This window comes from Microcaecilia unicolor, chromosome 7, assembly GCF_901765095.1.
Source record: "Microcaecilia unicolor chromosome 7, aMicUni1.1, whole genome shotgun sequence".
Lineage (NCBI taxonomy): Eukaryota > Metazoa > Chordata > Amphibia > Gymnophiona > Siphonopidae > Microcaecilia > Microcaecilia unicolor.
Window position 1 is genome coordinate 101039693 of NC_044037.1, and position 17694 is coordinate 101057386.

The 17694-nt window shown below is 42.9% G+C and overlaps 1 protein-coding gene across 2 annotated transcripts in view; it reads right to left on the minus strand.

Annotated features, from left to right (window-relative positions):
• Window positions 1–12680, minus strand: part of CLN3 (CLN3 lysosomal/endosomal transmembrane protein, battenin) — a 71506-nt gene extending 58826 nt beyond the window's left edge. For both annotated transcript variants that reach the window (XM_030210163.1, XM_030210162.1), the window contains exons 1-2: window positions 12218–12680; window positions 4744–4816 (exon numbers count right to left, since the gene is read on the minus strand). In XM_030210163.1, the coding sequence (XP_030066023.1) occupies window positions 4744–4816; window positions 12218–12269 (125 nt within the window). In that variant the 5' untranslated portion in view covers window positions 12270–12680. The remainder of the gene's footprint in view (window positions 1–4743; window positions 4817–12217) is intronic.
• Between the last annotated feature and the right edge of the window lie 5014 nt (window positions 12681–17694).

The window sequence follows — 17694 nt, forward strand, 5'->3', positions numbered from 1 at the left end:
TCAAAAGGCATTTGACAAAGCACTGCATTCAATTTGGTTGACCATTCACTCTTGCTTGCTAGGCTATCTTCCTTCGGGATATCTGGCACAGTTCTGCACTGGTTTTCTTCCTTCCTTGCTGACTGTACTTTTCAAGTCCATCTCCCTGGTTCCACTTCTGAGTCCCACCCCCTTTCCTCTGGCATCCCCCAGGGTTCTGTACTGTCCCCACTGTTTTAATCTTTTCCTTAGCCCTCTCGTAACACTGAACCAGTCTTTCTCTATTCATTTCTACATCTATGCAGATTAAATCCTGTTGGTCTCAGAACATAACCCTTCTGCTTCAGATCTGTCTTCTCTCTAGAACTGTATGAATGCTAATAGATACTTGGCTATCCTCAAATAAGCTTATCCTGAATCCTACTAAACTGCAGCACTTTTGGTATTTGGGTGTAGGCCCCGCCCTGATTTGTCCCCTCTTTTGAGGAATTCTCCAATCACTGTTGAGTCCTTGCGTTAACCTTGATCCCGAACTCTCGTTCAATGACCATACTTCCACTGTTGTTCGTTCCTGTTTTTCACTTTGTCTTATTAGAACTCTGCACACTTACCTCAATGACTCTACTTGTGTTTCTCTTCTGTACTCAAGGGGAGCCTTCTCTTCTCCCTTGATTACTGTAATATTGGGTATTCAGGTTTACCTGTCCCTTCTCTTAAACATCTACAAACTGTCAGACTCCTCGCCCATGAACACCATCAGGATCATGTTACCCCAATTCTCATTCAGCACCATTGGCTCTCAGTCTTTCCGAATACATCATAAAATCCTCACTTTGGAACATAAGGTCTTCCATCTTGGGTTCCCCCCTCATATCTCTCCTCCCTCCTTGTTCCATATACCCATCCATGCCCTCTCCATTTGGTCCTTCCTTCAGTGTATTGTTCCCATCTTTCCGCTACTTTACGATCTGCCTTTTTCTTTTAAACCACAGCCCTCTAGGTTTCCCTTCCTCTCAACCTTCGAGTGGAGCAGTCCTATGTTAAATTCCTCTCTGCGTCAAAAACTCATCTTTTCTCCTTAGCCCTTCCCCAGAGCTCCCTAGGAGAGTGCAGTAGGCCGTAGACAGCACAGAACTTTCTCTCTCTCTCTTCTCTTTTCCTCCTGTTTCTGTCCTGTATATGATAGAGTTCCTTTCTGTTTCATTTGACTTTGATTTGGTGAACCACTTCGGTTCTCTGGCTGAAAGACGATATATCAAGTCTAATTATACGATAAATGATAAGTAATACTGGTAAATGGAGTTCATGTTAAAGAAAGAGGGATGATTGGTAGATTGCCTTACGTGCCTAGACTAGTTCTTTTCACTCGTTTCATAAGTGATATTTCAAAATACTTAGCTAAAATGTTTGAGGTTTTCTAGATGATATCTAGATATTCTCAGTGAGGTGGGTAAAAACACAAGCAGTCTAAGAAAGCTTGAAGAATGGCCAAGGGCTTAGGTGCAGAAAGTGTAGAGTTCATTATATTTATGCAGCATGTTCATTATTATTAACATTATAGATAGAATGCAAGGAAGCAAAGAGCAAAGAACAAAGGAGTGGGGGAGGGGTGAGACAGTGATATGTATCAATCAGGAGGGAGAATCTGAATTACATATTGTATCACAGGTAGCAAAAAAGATTGAGAAGACAGTGGCTAAAGTCAGAGACATGCTAAGGTGCACAGGGAAAGACAAACCAGCAGGAAAATAGGGAAGCGAGAATGTCTGTTATTAGTCATTGGTGAGACATTGTGTAGTCTATTGTGTCCAATTCTGGAAGCCATGAGGCTCATTTTCAAAGCACTTAGAATTACAAAGTTCCATAGGTTACCATATAATTTTGTAAGTCTAGGTGCTTTGAAAATATGCCTCTATGTAAATCTATGTACTTTGAAAATGAGCATCTATGTAAATCTATGTACTTTGAAAATGAGCATCTATATCTTTCAAAAGTAAATGGAAAAAAAGCATTCCAGAGAAGGGCTATCAAAATAGGGCAAAATCTCTATGAAATGAGACATGCAGATTTATACGTAAAGCTTAGAGGAGCAGGGATTATGATAGAGATATTGAAATACAGGAAGAGAATTCAAGAAATCAAGGGGTAAGCACCGAGAAAGTTTTGTTGGCAAAGTGTTGTGATACTTTGAAAGAGGATGAAGGGGGAAGATATGATAGGGGCATTTAAACACCTTCATGGCATAAATACACAGGAGGCAAGTTGTGCTGCCCCATATTCATGGGAGCAGGGGGCACTGTTGTATACATTTAATGGGAATGTGTTTGTGTGGATGGCACTGTTTGCTGGGGCTTCCCCTTCCCCGTCTATAGTTGCAGTGTCCTGTGATTGGCTCCTTGTGAGCTTGTTCCTATTGGTTGCTGGCTCTGAGCTAGGGCCAGCCCTCTTTCTTTGCCCCACAGGCTGGGTGTGAGAGGCTCAGTCTGTGCCTTGCATGGCATGTGCTAGCAGCTTTTCTGACAGCTAACCTTTCTTAGTTTCACTGTGGTTCCATCAAGGTTTTATACCTTCTCTTTCTCTCTCCTTTAAGTTCTTTCCTTAGAGCAAGTCCCTTCCCAAGTCTCTTAGAGGCTTCTCCCTTAGTGTGCTGTAAAAGGCATTTTCCCTTTGTTTCTCCCTGTTTGAGTTTACAGCTTTGCCTCTCAGCAGTGCTGAGATCTGGCCTCTCGGCACTGGGGTACGGAATCCATGTTGCAATAGCACAGTTCTTACAGGCAGCTGAATTGTAGATCAGATTCTCTTTGTGCACAGGGAGAATTGCAATAAAGAGTCTAGGGGTAAAGTTATTCAAAGTCGTTAACTTGCGAGAGGATTGTGAAAAATTACAGGACCTTATGAGACTGGGCGGCTAAATGGCAAATGACGTTTAATGTGAACAAGTGCAAGGTGATGCATGTGGGAAAAAAGAACCTGAATTAAAGCTACGTCATGCAAGGTTCCACGTTAGGAGTTACGGACCAAGAAAGGGATCTGGGTGTCGTCATCGATAATATACTGAAACCTTCTGCTCAGTGTGCTGCTGCGGCTAGGAAAGTGAATAGAATGTTGGGTATTATTAGGAAAGGTATGGAAAACAGGTATGAGGATGTTATAATGCCGTTGTATCGCTCCATGGTGCGACCGCACCTTGAGTATTGTGTTCAATTCTGGTTGCCGCATCTCAAAAAAAAGATATAGTAGAACTGGAAAAGGTGCAGCGAAGGGCAACAAAAATGATAGCGGGGATGGGACGACTTCCCTATGAAGAAAGACTAAGGAGGCTAGGGCTTTTCAGCTTGGAGAAGAGACGGCTGAGGGGAGACATGATAGAGGTATATAAAATAAAGAGTGGAGTAGAACAGGTGGATGTGAAGCGTCTGTTCACGCTTTCCAAAAATACTAGGACTAGGGGGCATGCAATGAAACTACAGTGTAGTAAATTTAAAACAAATAGGAGAAAAGTTTTGTTCACCCAACGCAATTAAACTCTGGAATTCGTTGCCGGAGAACGTAGTGAAGGCGGTTAGCTTGGCAGAGTTTAAAAAGGGGTTGGACGGTTTCCTAAAGGACAAGTCCGCTACTAAATGGACTTGGGAAAAATCCACAATTTCAGGAATAACATGTATAAAATGTTTGTACATTTCGGTAGCTTGCCAGGTACCCTTGACCTGGATTGGCTGCTGTCAGGGGACAGGATGCTGGGCTCGATGGACCTCTGGTCTTTTCCCAGTATGGCATTACTTATGTACTTATGTAAGTTTTCTACTCAGGGAGGAGGAGGAGGTTTAACTGACTGTGAGGTCATACTGGTCAGTAACACTGGACAGTGTTTGGATTGGACAGTAGCACCGGGCACTGACCTGGACAGTAACACAAGTCTCCTTCAATCGAAAGGAACTTTGGAATGAAGGGGCATAGGATGGAGGTGAAAGGGAATGTACTCAGGAATAATACTTTTTAATGGAAAGGGTGGTGGATGCATGGACCAGCCTCCTACAGGGGCGGCCCAACCACTAGGCCCCTGAGGCAGGGGCCTAAGGTGGGAATCTTCAGGAGTGGCATCTCCCCAGCATTACCCGGCAGTGATTTCCATACGCTGCCAAGCTGCCGGGTAATGCTGGGGAGATGCCACTCCTGAAGATTCCCACCTTAGGCGCCCGTGCCAAGCTGCCGGCACCCTTTACTGCAGCCACCTCTCTCGTGTAGCTTCCTGTTTCATCAGGGGCTCAGGTAGCCACAGTAAAGGGAAGAGGTGGGTGAGGCCGGGGAGGGGCGGCATATCGTCCAGGGGGGCGGTGGCATTCTAGATCTGCTTCAGGCAGCATTTTGCCTTGGACTGGCCCTGCTCCCAGCTAAGGTGATGGACACAAGGACTGTATATGAATTCAAGGGACAAGCACAGAGCATCTCCAAGGGAGAGGAAGAGATTGTAGAGCTTAGTAGTTGGTATGGATGGGTAGACTTGATAAGACCACATGGTCTTTATTTGCAGTTATTTTCTGTATTAAAACATAATAAAGTATGGTCTATGGTACTTCAACAAAAATGAAAGGATGGTCCTTACCTGTTGTCACATGATATTTATTAATGCAGGGTGATGTAATTTTACAAGTACTTAGTGATGTATTTTCAAAGATAATTGCATGGACATGCATTAATGTGTGCATATGTATGTTCACATGTAAGTAGACTGATACAAATGCAGGAGCAGAACCTTCAGCTTACCAAAACCCAGCAGTGTTCCTCCAACGTGAGGCTTGGAGTGGAGGGACCAGCGGAAAAGACCCCACTTCCTCATCTGTAGGATAGACAGAACTCAAGTTATAGAGCCACACACAGGACATGGAAGGCCAATAAAGAACAGGTACTATGGGCACAAAAGGCAATGTAGTATTCTGAAAAGAAAAGGTGGGGCCATGATCACCCAACAAACAACACCCAGAAATGGGTAGAAAAAGGACAGGTAAAATAATGACAAGTAGCCAATTTGAAATCAGCAGGAGAAAAACAACATACCATATTCACTTATATAAATAAAAACAATGGATATAGAGGGGCATTTTCCACAGTTCTAAATCCGATTTTGGATGTTTTGCTGAAGACATCCAAAAATCAAATGGTGAACATGGCCATTTTCAAAAGTTTACCTTTTTGCTTTAAAAATGGCCATTTCCTAGATGCTTTTTGCTCCATGCATTTTTCTTTTATGACAATTAAAAAAAAAAAGTCCAAGGGAAAAATGCAGAAAATCAAGCCATTGGTATGTATTTTGGGGGGGGGGGGGGGGGGGAGGTAGCATTCTTAATAGACTGGCCACACAGACATCCCAGCAAAGCAGTGGGGTACCTAGGGAGCACTGCAGTGGACATCACATAAAAAAGGGGGAGAAAGGGAGAGAATTGCAGGCATCCCAGCTGTGTGGAAGTTGTGCTCAGAAAGTGAAGCAATGAATTACAGCGCCTGTTTCCTGAGTTTAAATCACCTCTCTGTAGTGGGTCCTGCTACCACTTGTTAACTCTCCTTACTCACATTATAACAGCAAATGGATCTATTAAAAGTAGTCCTCTTTTTACACTCGCTAAATCTGATTCGCCTTTCCTTAACTTCCCCTTCTGAGGATACCAGTAACATTCCTATAATCATTCGCTTTCTTAGGCCGGTCGGTGCTTCCAAATTTCTCTTTATCAATGGTAATCCTTGCAGTGGTAGGATAGTTGCGTGCCAGCGGCTACAACCAAAAAGAAAACCGGTGAGGTTACCGAGGCAGCTTAGGAAGATTCATAGGAAACCATTTGTGGATATTCCTTCCAGATTAATCCGCATAGGCTACACCAACCCCAGATCAGCAGTAAACAAAACAGTTATACTTTCCGATTGGATTGAGGCTGACAAACTTGACCTTCTCTTTCTAACAGAAACCTGGGTCCAACAACAACCTTCACGTACTACATATCCCAGGCTTCTGCATCTAGCACTAACATTATCTTATTAGGGGATATCAACCTTCACCTCAAGGACGACGACTCCAGTACAGCTCAAGATTTTAAGGAATTTCTTCAACTCTGGGATCTCCCGTGTACAACAGCACAATCGACGAATATTAAAGGGCACACCTTAGACCTTTTCTCAAATAATCTATATGGAGAACTTTGCATAGCCATAGCTAATCCTAGATGGATACAAGTTCCATGGTCTGATCATTTCAAATTTAATCTATCCATTCACTGGACACAAAAGGTAACCCATCTAACAGCACACTATACTCCATTCACCACAAGGGGTCGTATAGATGCGGTACAATTCTGACAGACCATCTATGATACGGATTGGTTGGTACAGCCTGCTTCCACACACTTCCTAGCGGAGTGGACTTCAACCTGTACCCGTGTACTGGATGACATAGTACCACTTCAAATTAGGACTCCGCGTGTGCATTCCTTCTCCCCGTGGTTCACTGATGAGCTCAAACGGTTAAAAAAAACAAACAAAATGGCTTGAAAGAGCTTGGATGAAAACGAAAAACGGGTCAACTTTCCTTACATGGAAGAATATGTAGAGGAAATACAAGTACGCTATCAGGCAAGCCAGGCGCAGGTACTATTATGTCAAAGTGGGAAAAGATAATTATGACTCGAAGGTATATCAATTCTAAAATAAGCTAATTAACACCAACATGGTTGTCTCTTCAACCACTGACCACCCGTCTGCTGCTCAGCTTAAACAGTACTTTAAAGACAAAATTGCAAAACTCCGTTTATCACTACCTTCTGCCGCCTCTGCTTTTGAAGATTTCCTAGCTGTTTTTGAGCCCGCCGTGGATGCATTTCCGGCAGACAGATTCTGGACTACCTTTGCACCAGTCACCGTTGACACAGTTTCTAAGGCGCTCAGCAAATTCTCCAGAAAGTATTGTTGTCTAGACGCACGTCCGAATTATCTAATGAAATCAGCCCCATCCTGCTTTCTCGATCACCTAACATCCTATCTCAACAATATGCTTCAGTGTGGCTTATTTCCAGGGGATTATGGAAACATTGTTTTAACACCCATACCGAAAGACTGCAAGAAAAGGGTTGCCGATATGACTAATTATAGGCCGGTAGCATCCATTCCACTTTTAGTCAAGCTAATGGAAAGTGTGGTCACCAGTCAACTCATGGAGTATACACTAAATTTCAATCCGCTTGCATCTCAGTCAGGCTTCTGTGCGGGGCACAGCAAGGAAACAGCACTGCTCACTCTACTTACAAAGCTCAGGCAGGAACTTGCTACCGGCAAGAACATACTGCTCCTTCAATTCGATATGTCAAGTGCATTTGATATGGTCAATCACCATATTCTTTTAAGACTGCTAGATGAGTTGGGAGTAGGTGGCAACGTACTCAAGTGGCTGAGAGGTTTCCTCACGCTTCGAACATATCATGTCAAAGTGAATTCACACTTATCAACGGCATGGAGTGCAGATTGTGGCATGCCTCAAGGTTCTCCCCTGTCCCTTATCCTTTTCAACCTGATGATGACCCCATTGGCACACACATTAGCTCATCTGGGACTAAATCCGTTTATCTATGCCGACAATGTTGTAGTATATATTCCATTCTATTCTACAGTATCAGAGATTATTACGTCCATCGAAAATGTCTTGCAAGTAATGAACTCTTGGGCAAACACTTTCAAGCTGAAACTTAATGCAGACAAAACACACTGCCTTGTTTTGGCTTCCCAGCGCAAGTACATCCATCCCACTTCTATTGTGGTCAATAGTCTAACCCTTCCTATCTCTGATAGTTTGAAAAATTTGGGAGTAATATTTGACCGATATTTAACATTCGAAAGTCAAGCGAAGGCGCAAGCCAAGAAGATGTTCATCATGTTGTGGAAGCTAAAGCGAGTACGCCACCTCTTCCCAAAACCACTCTTTAGAAATATGGTACAATCTTTGGTGCTTTGTCATACGGACTACTGCAATGGTACATTAGCAGGGTGTAAGGGCTATGTTTTGAGAAAACTACAGATTGTCCAAAATACGGCAGCGAGACTTGTCTTCAATAAAGCCCGGTTCGATAGCGCGAAGCCTCTTCTTGTGGGGATGTCCCAAGTTACACACTGAATTTGACTGACTTGCCAGCCAGAAATGCTGACCCGTCCTCAAGATTATATCTCACCCTGCACTACCCCAGGTGGAAAGGCTGTAAGCACGGATCTATTCAGGCGTCAAGCTTTCCCTTTATCAGTGCACAACTGTGGAATGCACTCCCTAGAAACATAACCAGTCTGAGAGACTACCTTACCTTACGCAAGGCATTAAAAATGCACCTGTTTACCAAAGCATTTTCTCCAAGAATATAGAACTATAGCCTCTGCCAGCTGGCATACGTGGCTCCTGATTAACCCTATTCTTATGTACTGTTGTATGTAAAATATCCTCTCTTTCTTGCCCTTCAACTCTACTATTCTCATTTGTATCTGATATCACCCGGAGTCCTCTCTCTCACTCCGGTTTATGTAAGCCACACTGAGCCTGCATGTTTGTGGGGATAATGTGGGGTATAAATACATTAATAAATAAAAGATCCTACATACACATCTGTTACCCCTTTATATTGTATGGCGAACACTCCAAATCCCACCGTACCTAACTGTACACCACTACAATAGCCCTTATGGCTGCAGGTGTCACCTATATGTTGGTACAGTAGGTTTTGGGTGGATTTTGGAAGGTTCACACTTTCCACCACAAGTGAACAGTTAGCATGGATTATGGGCCTGGGCGTCCTTCTCCACAGTGCACTGCACCGACCACTAGACTATCCTAGAGATATCTGGCCATCAAAACCATAGGTTTTGCCAATTTAACTCTATTTTGTGGCTCATAGGGTATATTGGACTCTTGTTAGATTTTCAGGTACACCTTCACCATAATTCTTTGTACTGGTCTTATTTGATGGCTCCTGGTACCTTTGACCATATAGGGGTCCATTTACTAAGCTGCGGTATGAACTAGTGTGTGCTTAAAAACAGCTTAAAAAGGATTAATGCGTGACACGCTGAGGTGTCCCATGGTAACTCTGCAATGAACGTGTGCAAAACACAAGCTAAAAAGTAAACTATATATTTTTTCACAGTGAGGGCATGTTTAGGGGCAGAGAGTGAGCGTTTCTGCATTAATCAGCGCATTTGCATTACCGCACGCTAACTGATATAGCACATAAGCCCTTCGGTGTCAGTATGTACTCCCATGCTAATTTTTGTTAATGGTTGTGTGCTAATGACAACACTAGCTAGCACATGTGTATTGTCAGTGAAGCGTGAATAAGGCTGCACTACAATTTAAATTAAAACCTAAAGCCTCAGCTGCCCTGGGGGGGGGGGGGTGCTCAATTGCTCCTTAACCCCCAATAAAGGCCACCATCACTGGTTTTCTAACAACTGGAAAAAGAAGTGGTAAGAAACAATTGTGGAGAAAAATTACTACTTTAAAAACCTGGTATTATCCTGAAGTGCTAGCCCCATCACAACCCATTGAACCAAAGAGTATTTTTCAAGTAACAAAAGGCATTAACAAACCAAAAGTCCAATGCGAGTTCAAAAATACTGTGCACAGCTTAGAAAATAAGTCCCAAAATTTTAGCTTTCACTTGTCTTAAAGAGTCCATAGAAGAGAGCTGCATGGGAATGGGACTAGTGGGGATAGACCCGGGTCCAGCGGGGATCCCATGGGGATGGACCTGGGTCCTGCGGGGATCCCACCAAGTGCAGGCAAGTCTAATCTTGCCTCCCCTCTCCTGCAGCCCTAGGTGCCCTCCCCAAACGTGCCTCAGTACATCCTGGTGGTGTGGTGGTCTCTTACAGGCAGGAAAGATCCCCACTCTTTCCTGCCAGCTGTCACTGTTTCTTTAAAATGGCTGCCGAGACTTCACATGGCGGCCTCGCGAGGGTGCATCAGGAGATGAAATGAAACTCACTTTCCGGTTGTTAGAAAACCAGTAATAGTAGCCTATATTTGGGATAAGGAGCAATTCAGCATCCCACCATAGGGGTTGAGGTTTTAGTTTTTAATTTAACTTGCAGTGAAGCCTTACTCACGCTTCACCAACAATACATTGAATTTGATTTGATAATCAGTATTTAGTGATACACTTTTACCTCTTCCCCTTTGTTGAAATAACATTAGCAAATGGCCATTAATTCAGAAAATCGGCCATTTTCCAGCTGCACTAAAAACATCCTCAGCATACAGGAAAGACTCATGTAAGGGGCACACTAAGGTCACCCTTTTGTACAACTTAGTAAAAGGAGCCCATATTGGTTCAATGTTCATGTTTATGTATTTTTGGGAAGTCATGTGGCAAAAGATTACTGTTATTTTTGATCTTACTTAAAAATTGTTATATTTCACTCAATGGCATTGATACAAGAAGGATACATTTCCAAGCCTGTACCCTTTGTTGGATATTCTGCTGGCGATAGCTGTCCACCAAGTTTTATCCAACTGGAAAATCTTAAAGTTGATTAAATCTCATTTTTGGTAGCAGGTTAGTGCAGTGCACTTTGATCCTGGGCATAGGAGCCAACTCTGTGGGTGCTTGAGCACCCCCAATATTGTGAAAATTCCTTGTATGTGTCCAGGGAGGGGTTATTTCCACTGGGCTTAGCACCCCCAATAATTTTGAAAAGTTGGCTCCTATGATTCGATTCCTACTGCAGCTCGTTGTGACTCTGGGCAAGTCACTTAACCCTCCATTGCCCCTGGTACAAAAATAAGTACCTGAATATATGTAAACCGCTTTGAATGTAGTTGCAAAATACCTAGCCCATTATAAACCATAAAGCTGTATGTCTCTGTTGATCACCCTCCCCTCACCTATCCACACCCACCCTGTTAGAATATCAATGATATGCTTTGATGTCCCCATGCATACTTCCTTCCCACCCTGTCAGACTGTCATAGGAATGCTTGAATGTTTTCACTTATATACACTGTCAGCTAGCACATTTGCTTATTTCCGATCTGAGGAAGAAGGGCAACCTTCGAAAGCTAATCAAGAAATGTATTAAGTTATGTCCAATAAAAAAGGTATCATCTTATTTTCTTTTCCATGCTTTATTTTGTTTGATTTCTATTGATAACCTTAAGAGTGGACTAACACGGCTACCACACTCCTCTACTTAAAATACCACAGAAAGGCGGTATATCAAGTCCCATTTCCCGTTCCCTTTAATTTATCAACATGAGAAACATTTGGCATATAAGTGAAGAAGCTTTACAAAATTTACAGATACATATCAGTATATACTTTGATACATACAAAAGTAATTTGCTTTTATGCCTATGTTTGTTTGTTCTATATGTTTTATTCTACTGTGCAACACATATGTTCATCTTTTGTGATACTTGACTGGTTTGTTACTTATGTACTTTGAAAACTTCAATAAAAGTCTGAAAGTAAAAAAAAAATAAAATCAAATGAAAAATTAAAACATTCTCACCCATTTACAACAATCAAGCCCAACATATAAGTACACCATTTCCCACCAGACTCAAATGTTCTTGTGAATGTCCTGAAACCCTGATGAGATGTGGTGTCAGTAGGCCAGTTTTGATTTGTCAGGTTCCAGCACCATATCCTTCATGCATGACAACCGGGGGTCTTCCCCCTAGTTTAAAATTCCCTCCACTTTAGCCTAGCCAATAGCCATTACAGTAACAGCCCTTCGGCAAGGCTGCAGAGCGCATCTATCTGCACAGACTGCAAAATACAGAACCTGCACATTCCTACTAGATATCACTAGCAGATACTCCCAGCCCCCACTCAAGTCGTGAACGCTCTCTCTATGTGTTACGTATATTTTAACCCCTAGGATGCATGCGATTCCCAGTAAACAAGGGCTGTAGCTGCTATCCCACTGTAGCTTTTGGATGCATAAAGAAGTGCTGAACAGATAGAGAAGCAGACAGGAAAAATCTGAGGCAATCAACAGTGATAACGTCTGCTGTGAAGGGAGAAGAGACAGAAGGGAAAGCACTGGTTTTAACACCAGATAAAACTGCTATTAAGAGGATAGCAGGGACAACAAACAAGTCACTGTTCTGAAAAAAAAAAAAAAAAAAAGAGATGCAGACAGAATACAGAGTAACAAACTGATATAATAGATACAATATCATCGCTGTTCCCCGCCCCGTTGCAGTCATCCATACCTTCCCACTCCGAATCAGATTGTTGCTTCCAGTTCATATTCCTTCTCTCCATAATTCAGAGTTCTAATCCCCTTAGCCCCTCCACCTTCAGTAATCGCAAAACAAACCACACAATTCCCCCGGCGCTAGTTATTCCCAGCGAGGGCTGTGGGCTAAGTCCACGTGGTGTATAGGGAAGCTAGATTTGAGCCTTCCTTCTTTAAAGTAACCAAGATCCTGTTTCTGCCCGGGTAAGATAAAATAGTATTTGATTTTTTTTTTCTGGAACGCCTTCTTCCTGCTTCCTGTTGCTGCAGATACTTCTTCCCGGGCTATTTCTTTTAAACTCTGACTCTTTGCTGTCCCCTTCTGAGACTTCAGGCAGTGAAGGGAAGCCAGACACTTGCTCCGAGGAATCACTCATCTCAGTACCTGTGATGAGCTGGACAAACTGGAAGGTGGAGCTTAGGTAGCTTTGCCAGTAATCAATATGGTTCCACTTCCAAGGTGAACTAGTAGTCTTTGTTACTTCTGACTCTTGCCAGTAACTGTCATGGCTGCACTATCACAGCAGATGTGGAAACATGCAACTTTGCCAGGAGTAAATATGGCTCCTTGATGGCTTCAAGTATCCTAAATATTTTCTTTTGTCTTTTTTTAACCAGTAATAGTCATGTCCTCTCCAGGCAGGGAGAGGGGAGATAATTTTGGCCATTCCTAGCTTTTGGAAATTACTATCCCACTACTGTGAAATATGCACCATCTCCCCCAAACTACCCATTACTTCCCTACCACTCTGCCACCACCCTCAAAAAATACACCCTTACAACTGTCTCCACATCTACCAATGACCTTACAAAACTGCCCACCCTAAAAATCTATCTCCACAATAGCCCAGCACCCTGCAAACTGCCATACCTTAAGAAATACTGCCCCCAGAGACTGCACCTACCCCACATACCCCAACCATTGTAACTGTCCCATCATCCTGTAAACTGCCACTAACCCAAAACTACCCCCAACAACTGCCCCATCACCCTGCAAACTGCACCACCTCAGAAAAACTTCTTGTCCCTCTGAACTGCCTCTGAAACTTTCCCCTGCAATTGCCCCACCAAGAACTGCCCTCACTCAAACACTATTCCGCCTCACAACTGTTCCACCACTCTGCCAACTCCACCCCTAAAAAATATCCCTGCAACTGTTTCCCCTTTGCCAAGCTATCCTCAACAATTATCCTATCACCCTGCAAAAGCCCCATCCCCCAAAACAACTCCTTGTAACTGCCTGTCATCCAGCAAACTGCCTCACCCCCAAAACTACCCTCCTGAACCTGTACTACCACCTGGGAAAGTGACCCACCCCAAAAAACTAGCCCCTGCAAAATGCCCCACTCCAAATTCATGCCCCCACACCTGCCCTACCCCATAAGACTACATTCCCAAAGCTAGTCCTGTAATAGCCAATCCCCCAAAACATAATCCCTCAGCTGCCTACCACCAAGCAAACTAGTTCCACCCCAAAAGCAACCCCCCACAGACACCCACCACCAAACTAATTGCCTCCACCCCAAAAATTGCCCCCACAAAGTGCCTTTCAAAAAGACTAATCTCTTGCAACTACATACCACCCAGAAAACTGCCCCAGCCTCACACAAGCTGCACTGGCAACTGCACACCATCCCAATAACTATTCCAACTGTCCTACTATACTGAAACCTCTCCACAACTTCCCCCCACCTAAATCTACCCAACCCCTAAAAATTACCTCCCACAAGTGCCAACATGTAGTGGAAGTGAATTTTAAAGATTGTTTTTCAACTCTGCTTTGACCGACCAGTGCACTCGGGTTCTGTATTTGTGATTAGAAGTAATTCTGTTTAGAAATGATTGTTTAACTTTGATTGTGTGAAAATAAGTTGGAATGTAGAAGATAAGACACAGCTCTAATTAATTTGTTATGTGAAGGGAAAGATGGGGCCTGTTTTCGAGTTCAGACTGACCACCTGGACTAGGAAACATGTGACCACATTCCCACAGTATGGCTTGTTTACCTAAACAGAGAAGCATCCTGTAATTTTCCTTAGCTCTGAACACGAGTTCTAAGCCTAATAAAAAGGGGAGTTTCTTTCAGTGAAATTGGGAGCTCATCTGTGAGTAACGTACAAACTGCGCAGAGAACCATGTTTCCTAGTCAAAGAAACTCCTGGCTTTCGCTGTGAACAGGGCCCCCCTCCCCCAGCTGATGATAAGAGCCTGGATGTTGTAAGGTCCAGTGAAGATTGTTTTGTTGCGTCTTTTCCTAGTCTAGAAACTCTAAGCATTGCTTAGATGTAGAGACCAGTGATGTAATGATTGTTTATAGATAGGCATTGTTTCTTTTTAGTTATATTGCTAATCATTGTGTGTGTATATAGCTTAATCATTGTATATATATATATATATCTTTATCATTGTAGATTTTAGAACCTCTAATAAAGGTCTCATTTACCTAATATGCATCCAAAAGAATCCACAGTAATTATTGAGTAGTCTGTGTCAGTGAAGGCAGGCTGTGTAAATCCATAGCAGTACACAACACTCCCAGAAACTATCTCTCCCCAAAACTATTCCCTGCAACTCTCCACCCCCCCCCCCCCAAGAACTACATCCTGCAGTTGCACCACCCCCAAGAACTATATAAGAACATAAAAAATAGCCAAACTGGGGCAGACCAATTGCCCATCTAGTATCCTGCTACCAGCAGTGGCCAGTCCAAGTTACAAGCACCTGGCAGAATCCCAAATAGTAGCAAGATTCCATGCTACCGATCCCAGGGATAGCACTGCTTTCCCCATTTCTGTCTCAATAGCAGACTCTAGACTTTTCCTCCAGGAACTTGTCTAAACCTTTTTTAAACCAAGATATACTAACGGCAGTTACCACATCCTCTGGTAATGAGTTCCAAAGCTTAACTATTCATTGAGTGAAAATAATATTTTCTCCTATTCATGTTAAAAGTATCACCATGTAACTTTGTCAAGTGTCCCCTAGTCTTAGTACTTTTTGAAAGAATAAACAATTGATTCACTTTTACCCGTTCTACACCACTCAGGATTTTGTAGACCTCTATTGTGTCTCCCCTCAGCCGTCACTTTTCCAAGCTGAAGATCCCTAACCTCTTAAGCCTTTCCTCATATGAGAGGAGTTCCATCCCCTTTATCATTTTGGTCACTCTTCTTTGAACCTTTTCTAATTCCTCTATATCTTTTTTTGAGATATGGCGACCAGAACTGCACACAGTCCTCAAGGTGAGGTCGAACCATGGAACGATATGGAGTCATTATAATATTCTTTGTCTTATTTTCTATTCCTTTCATAATAATTCCTAGCAGTCTGTTTGCTTTTTTGGCTCCCACTGCATACTGGGCAGAATATTTCAGCATATTGTCCATGATGATGCGAAGGCGGTAGAACGAGAGGACATGAAATGAGATTGAAGGGGGGCAGACTCAAGAAAAATGTCAAGAAGTATTTTTTCACGGAGAGAGTAGTGGATGCTTGGAATGCCCTCCCGTGGGAGGTGGTGGAAATGAAAACGGTAACGGAATTCAAACACGTGTGGGATAAACATAAAGGAATCCTGTTCAGAAGGAATGGATCCTAAGGAGCTTAGCCGAGATTGGGTGGCAGAGCCGGTGGCGGGAGGTGGGGATAGTGCTGGGCAGACTTATATGGTCTGTGCCCTGAAGAGGACAGGTACAAATCAAAGTAGGGTATACACAAAAAGTAGCACATATGAGTTTATCTTGTTGGGCAGATTGGATGGACCATGCAGGTCTTTTTCTGCCGTCATTACTATGTTACTATGTTACTATGTTAGATCTTTTTCTTGGATGCTGACTGCTAAGGTGAACCTAATATCAAGTAACTATGATCTGGATTATTTTCCCCAATGTGCATCACTTTTCATTTGCCCACATGAAATTTCATCTGCCATTTGGATGCGCAGTTTTCCAATTTCCTAAGGTTTTCCTGCAATTTTTTACAGTCTGAATGTGATTTAACAACTTTGAATAGTTTTTTTTGTCATCTGTACTACATCCTGCAACTGCCCCAACACCAAGCAAACTACCCACACCCCCAAAAACTACCTCCTGAAACTGTCCCACTATCCTGCAAAATGCTCCCACCTCCATAATCTAACCCTGCAACTGTCCCATTACCAAGCAAACAATCCTATCTCCCAAAACCATACCCATGATTGCCCCAACCCCACAAAGTGCTCCTTCACCTCAAACCTTCCCCCCCCAAAACTGTCCCACTACCAAAAACTACTCTGCAGAATTGTATCACCTTTCCACAAACTGCCTTCACCCTAAAAATGTCCTTCTACAACTGCCCTGGAATCTCCACAATCCACAAATTGCCCCACCCCAAAATTTATCCTCCCTACTAATGCCCCACCATCTTGCAAACTGCCCCTACTCCTAAAATGTTCCCTACTGTCCCACATAGTGCCCCATTCAAAACTAATATTCCATGCAACTGCCATACTACCCTCAAACCGTTTCATTCTCTAAAACTATTGTATCCACAACTGCCTCACTACCCCACAAATTGCCTACAAAACTATTCCCTTACAACTATTCTTTACATTCCAGGGGCAGGACCAGATTAAGCCTTTGACAAACTTTGCATATACTTTGAGGAATTGCACCTTTCAAACTGCCTTCCCCTCTCATCTTTCCTGACTCTAGACACACACAAACCCCTCACACACACACACACACACACACACACATTCATGTATTTATAGTAGAGGAGTGTGGTAGCCGTGTTAGTCCACTCTTAAGGTTATCAATAGGTTAGGTCTCTGTTGATCACCCTCCCCTCACCTATCCACACCCACCCTGTTAGAATATCAATGATATGCTTTGATGTCCCCATGCATACTTCCTACCCACCCCCATCCTCCCACCCTGTCAGACTGTCATAGTAATGCTTGAATGTTATCACTTATATACACTGTCAGCTAGCACATTTGCTTATTTCCGATCTGACGAAGAAGGGCAACCTTCGAAAGCTAATCAAGAAATGTATTAAGTTATGTCCAATAAAAAAGGTATCATCTTATTTTCTTTTCCATGTTTTATTTTGTTTGATTTCTATTGATGTATTTATAGTATATGCAGTGGAGTTGGAAATAATTCCATCATCTCTCATGCTTTCCTCACTGAATTGTACTCCTTTCTTATTGGTTACTATTCCTCACTGAATTGTACTGCTTTTTTATTGGTAGTGCCATCTAGTGCAGACGCAGAGTAGATTAAGGCATTGGCAAATACTTTTAGAGGAGCCCTACCAGACCTGTTCAGAATCCAGGATGTTAGGATTTGCAGCTGTCTTTTTTTTCCCCAGGATTCTGCTGATTTTTACTTTCATGTTTGGAAGCTACAGGGATGGCTAACATGTCTAGATATTTTTCAGAGTTTAAAACAGGGCTTCCCAAACTGGGAG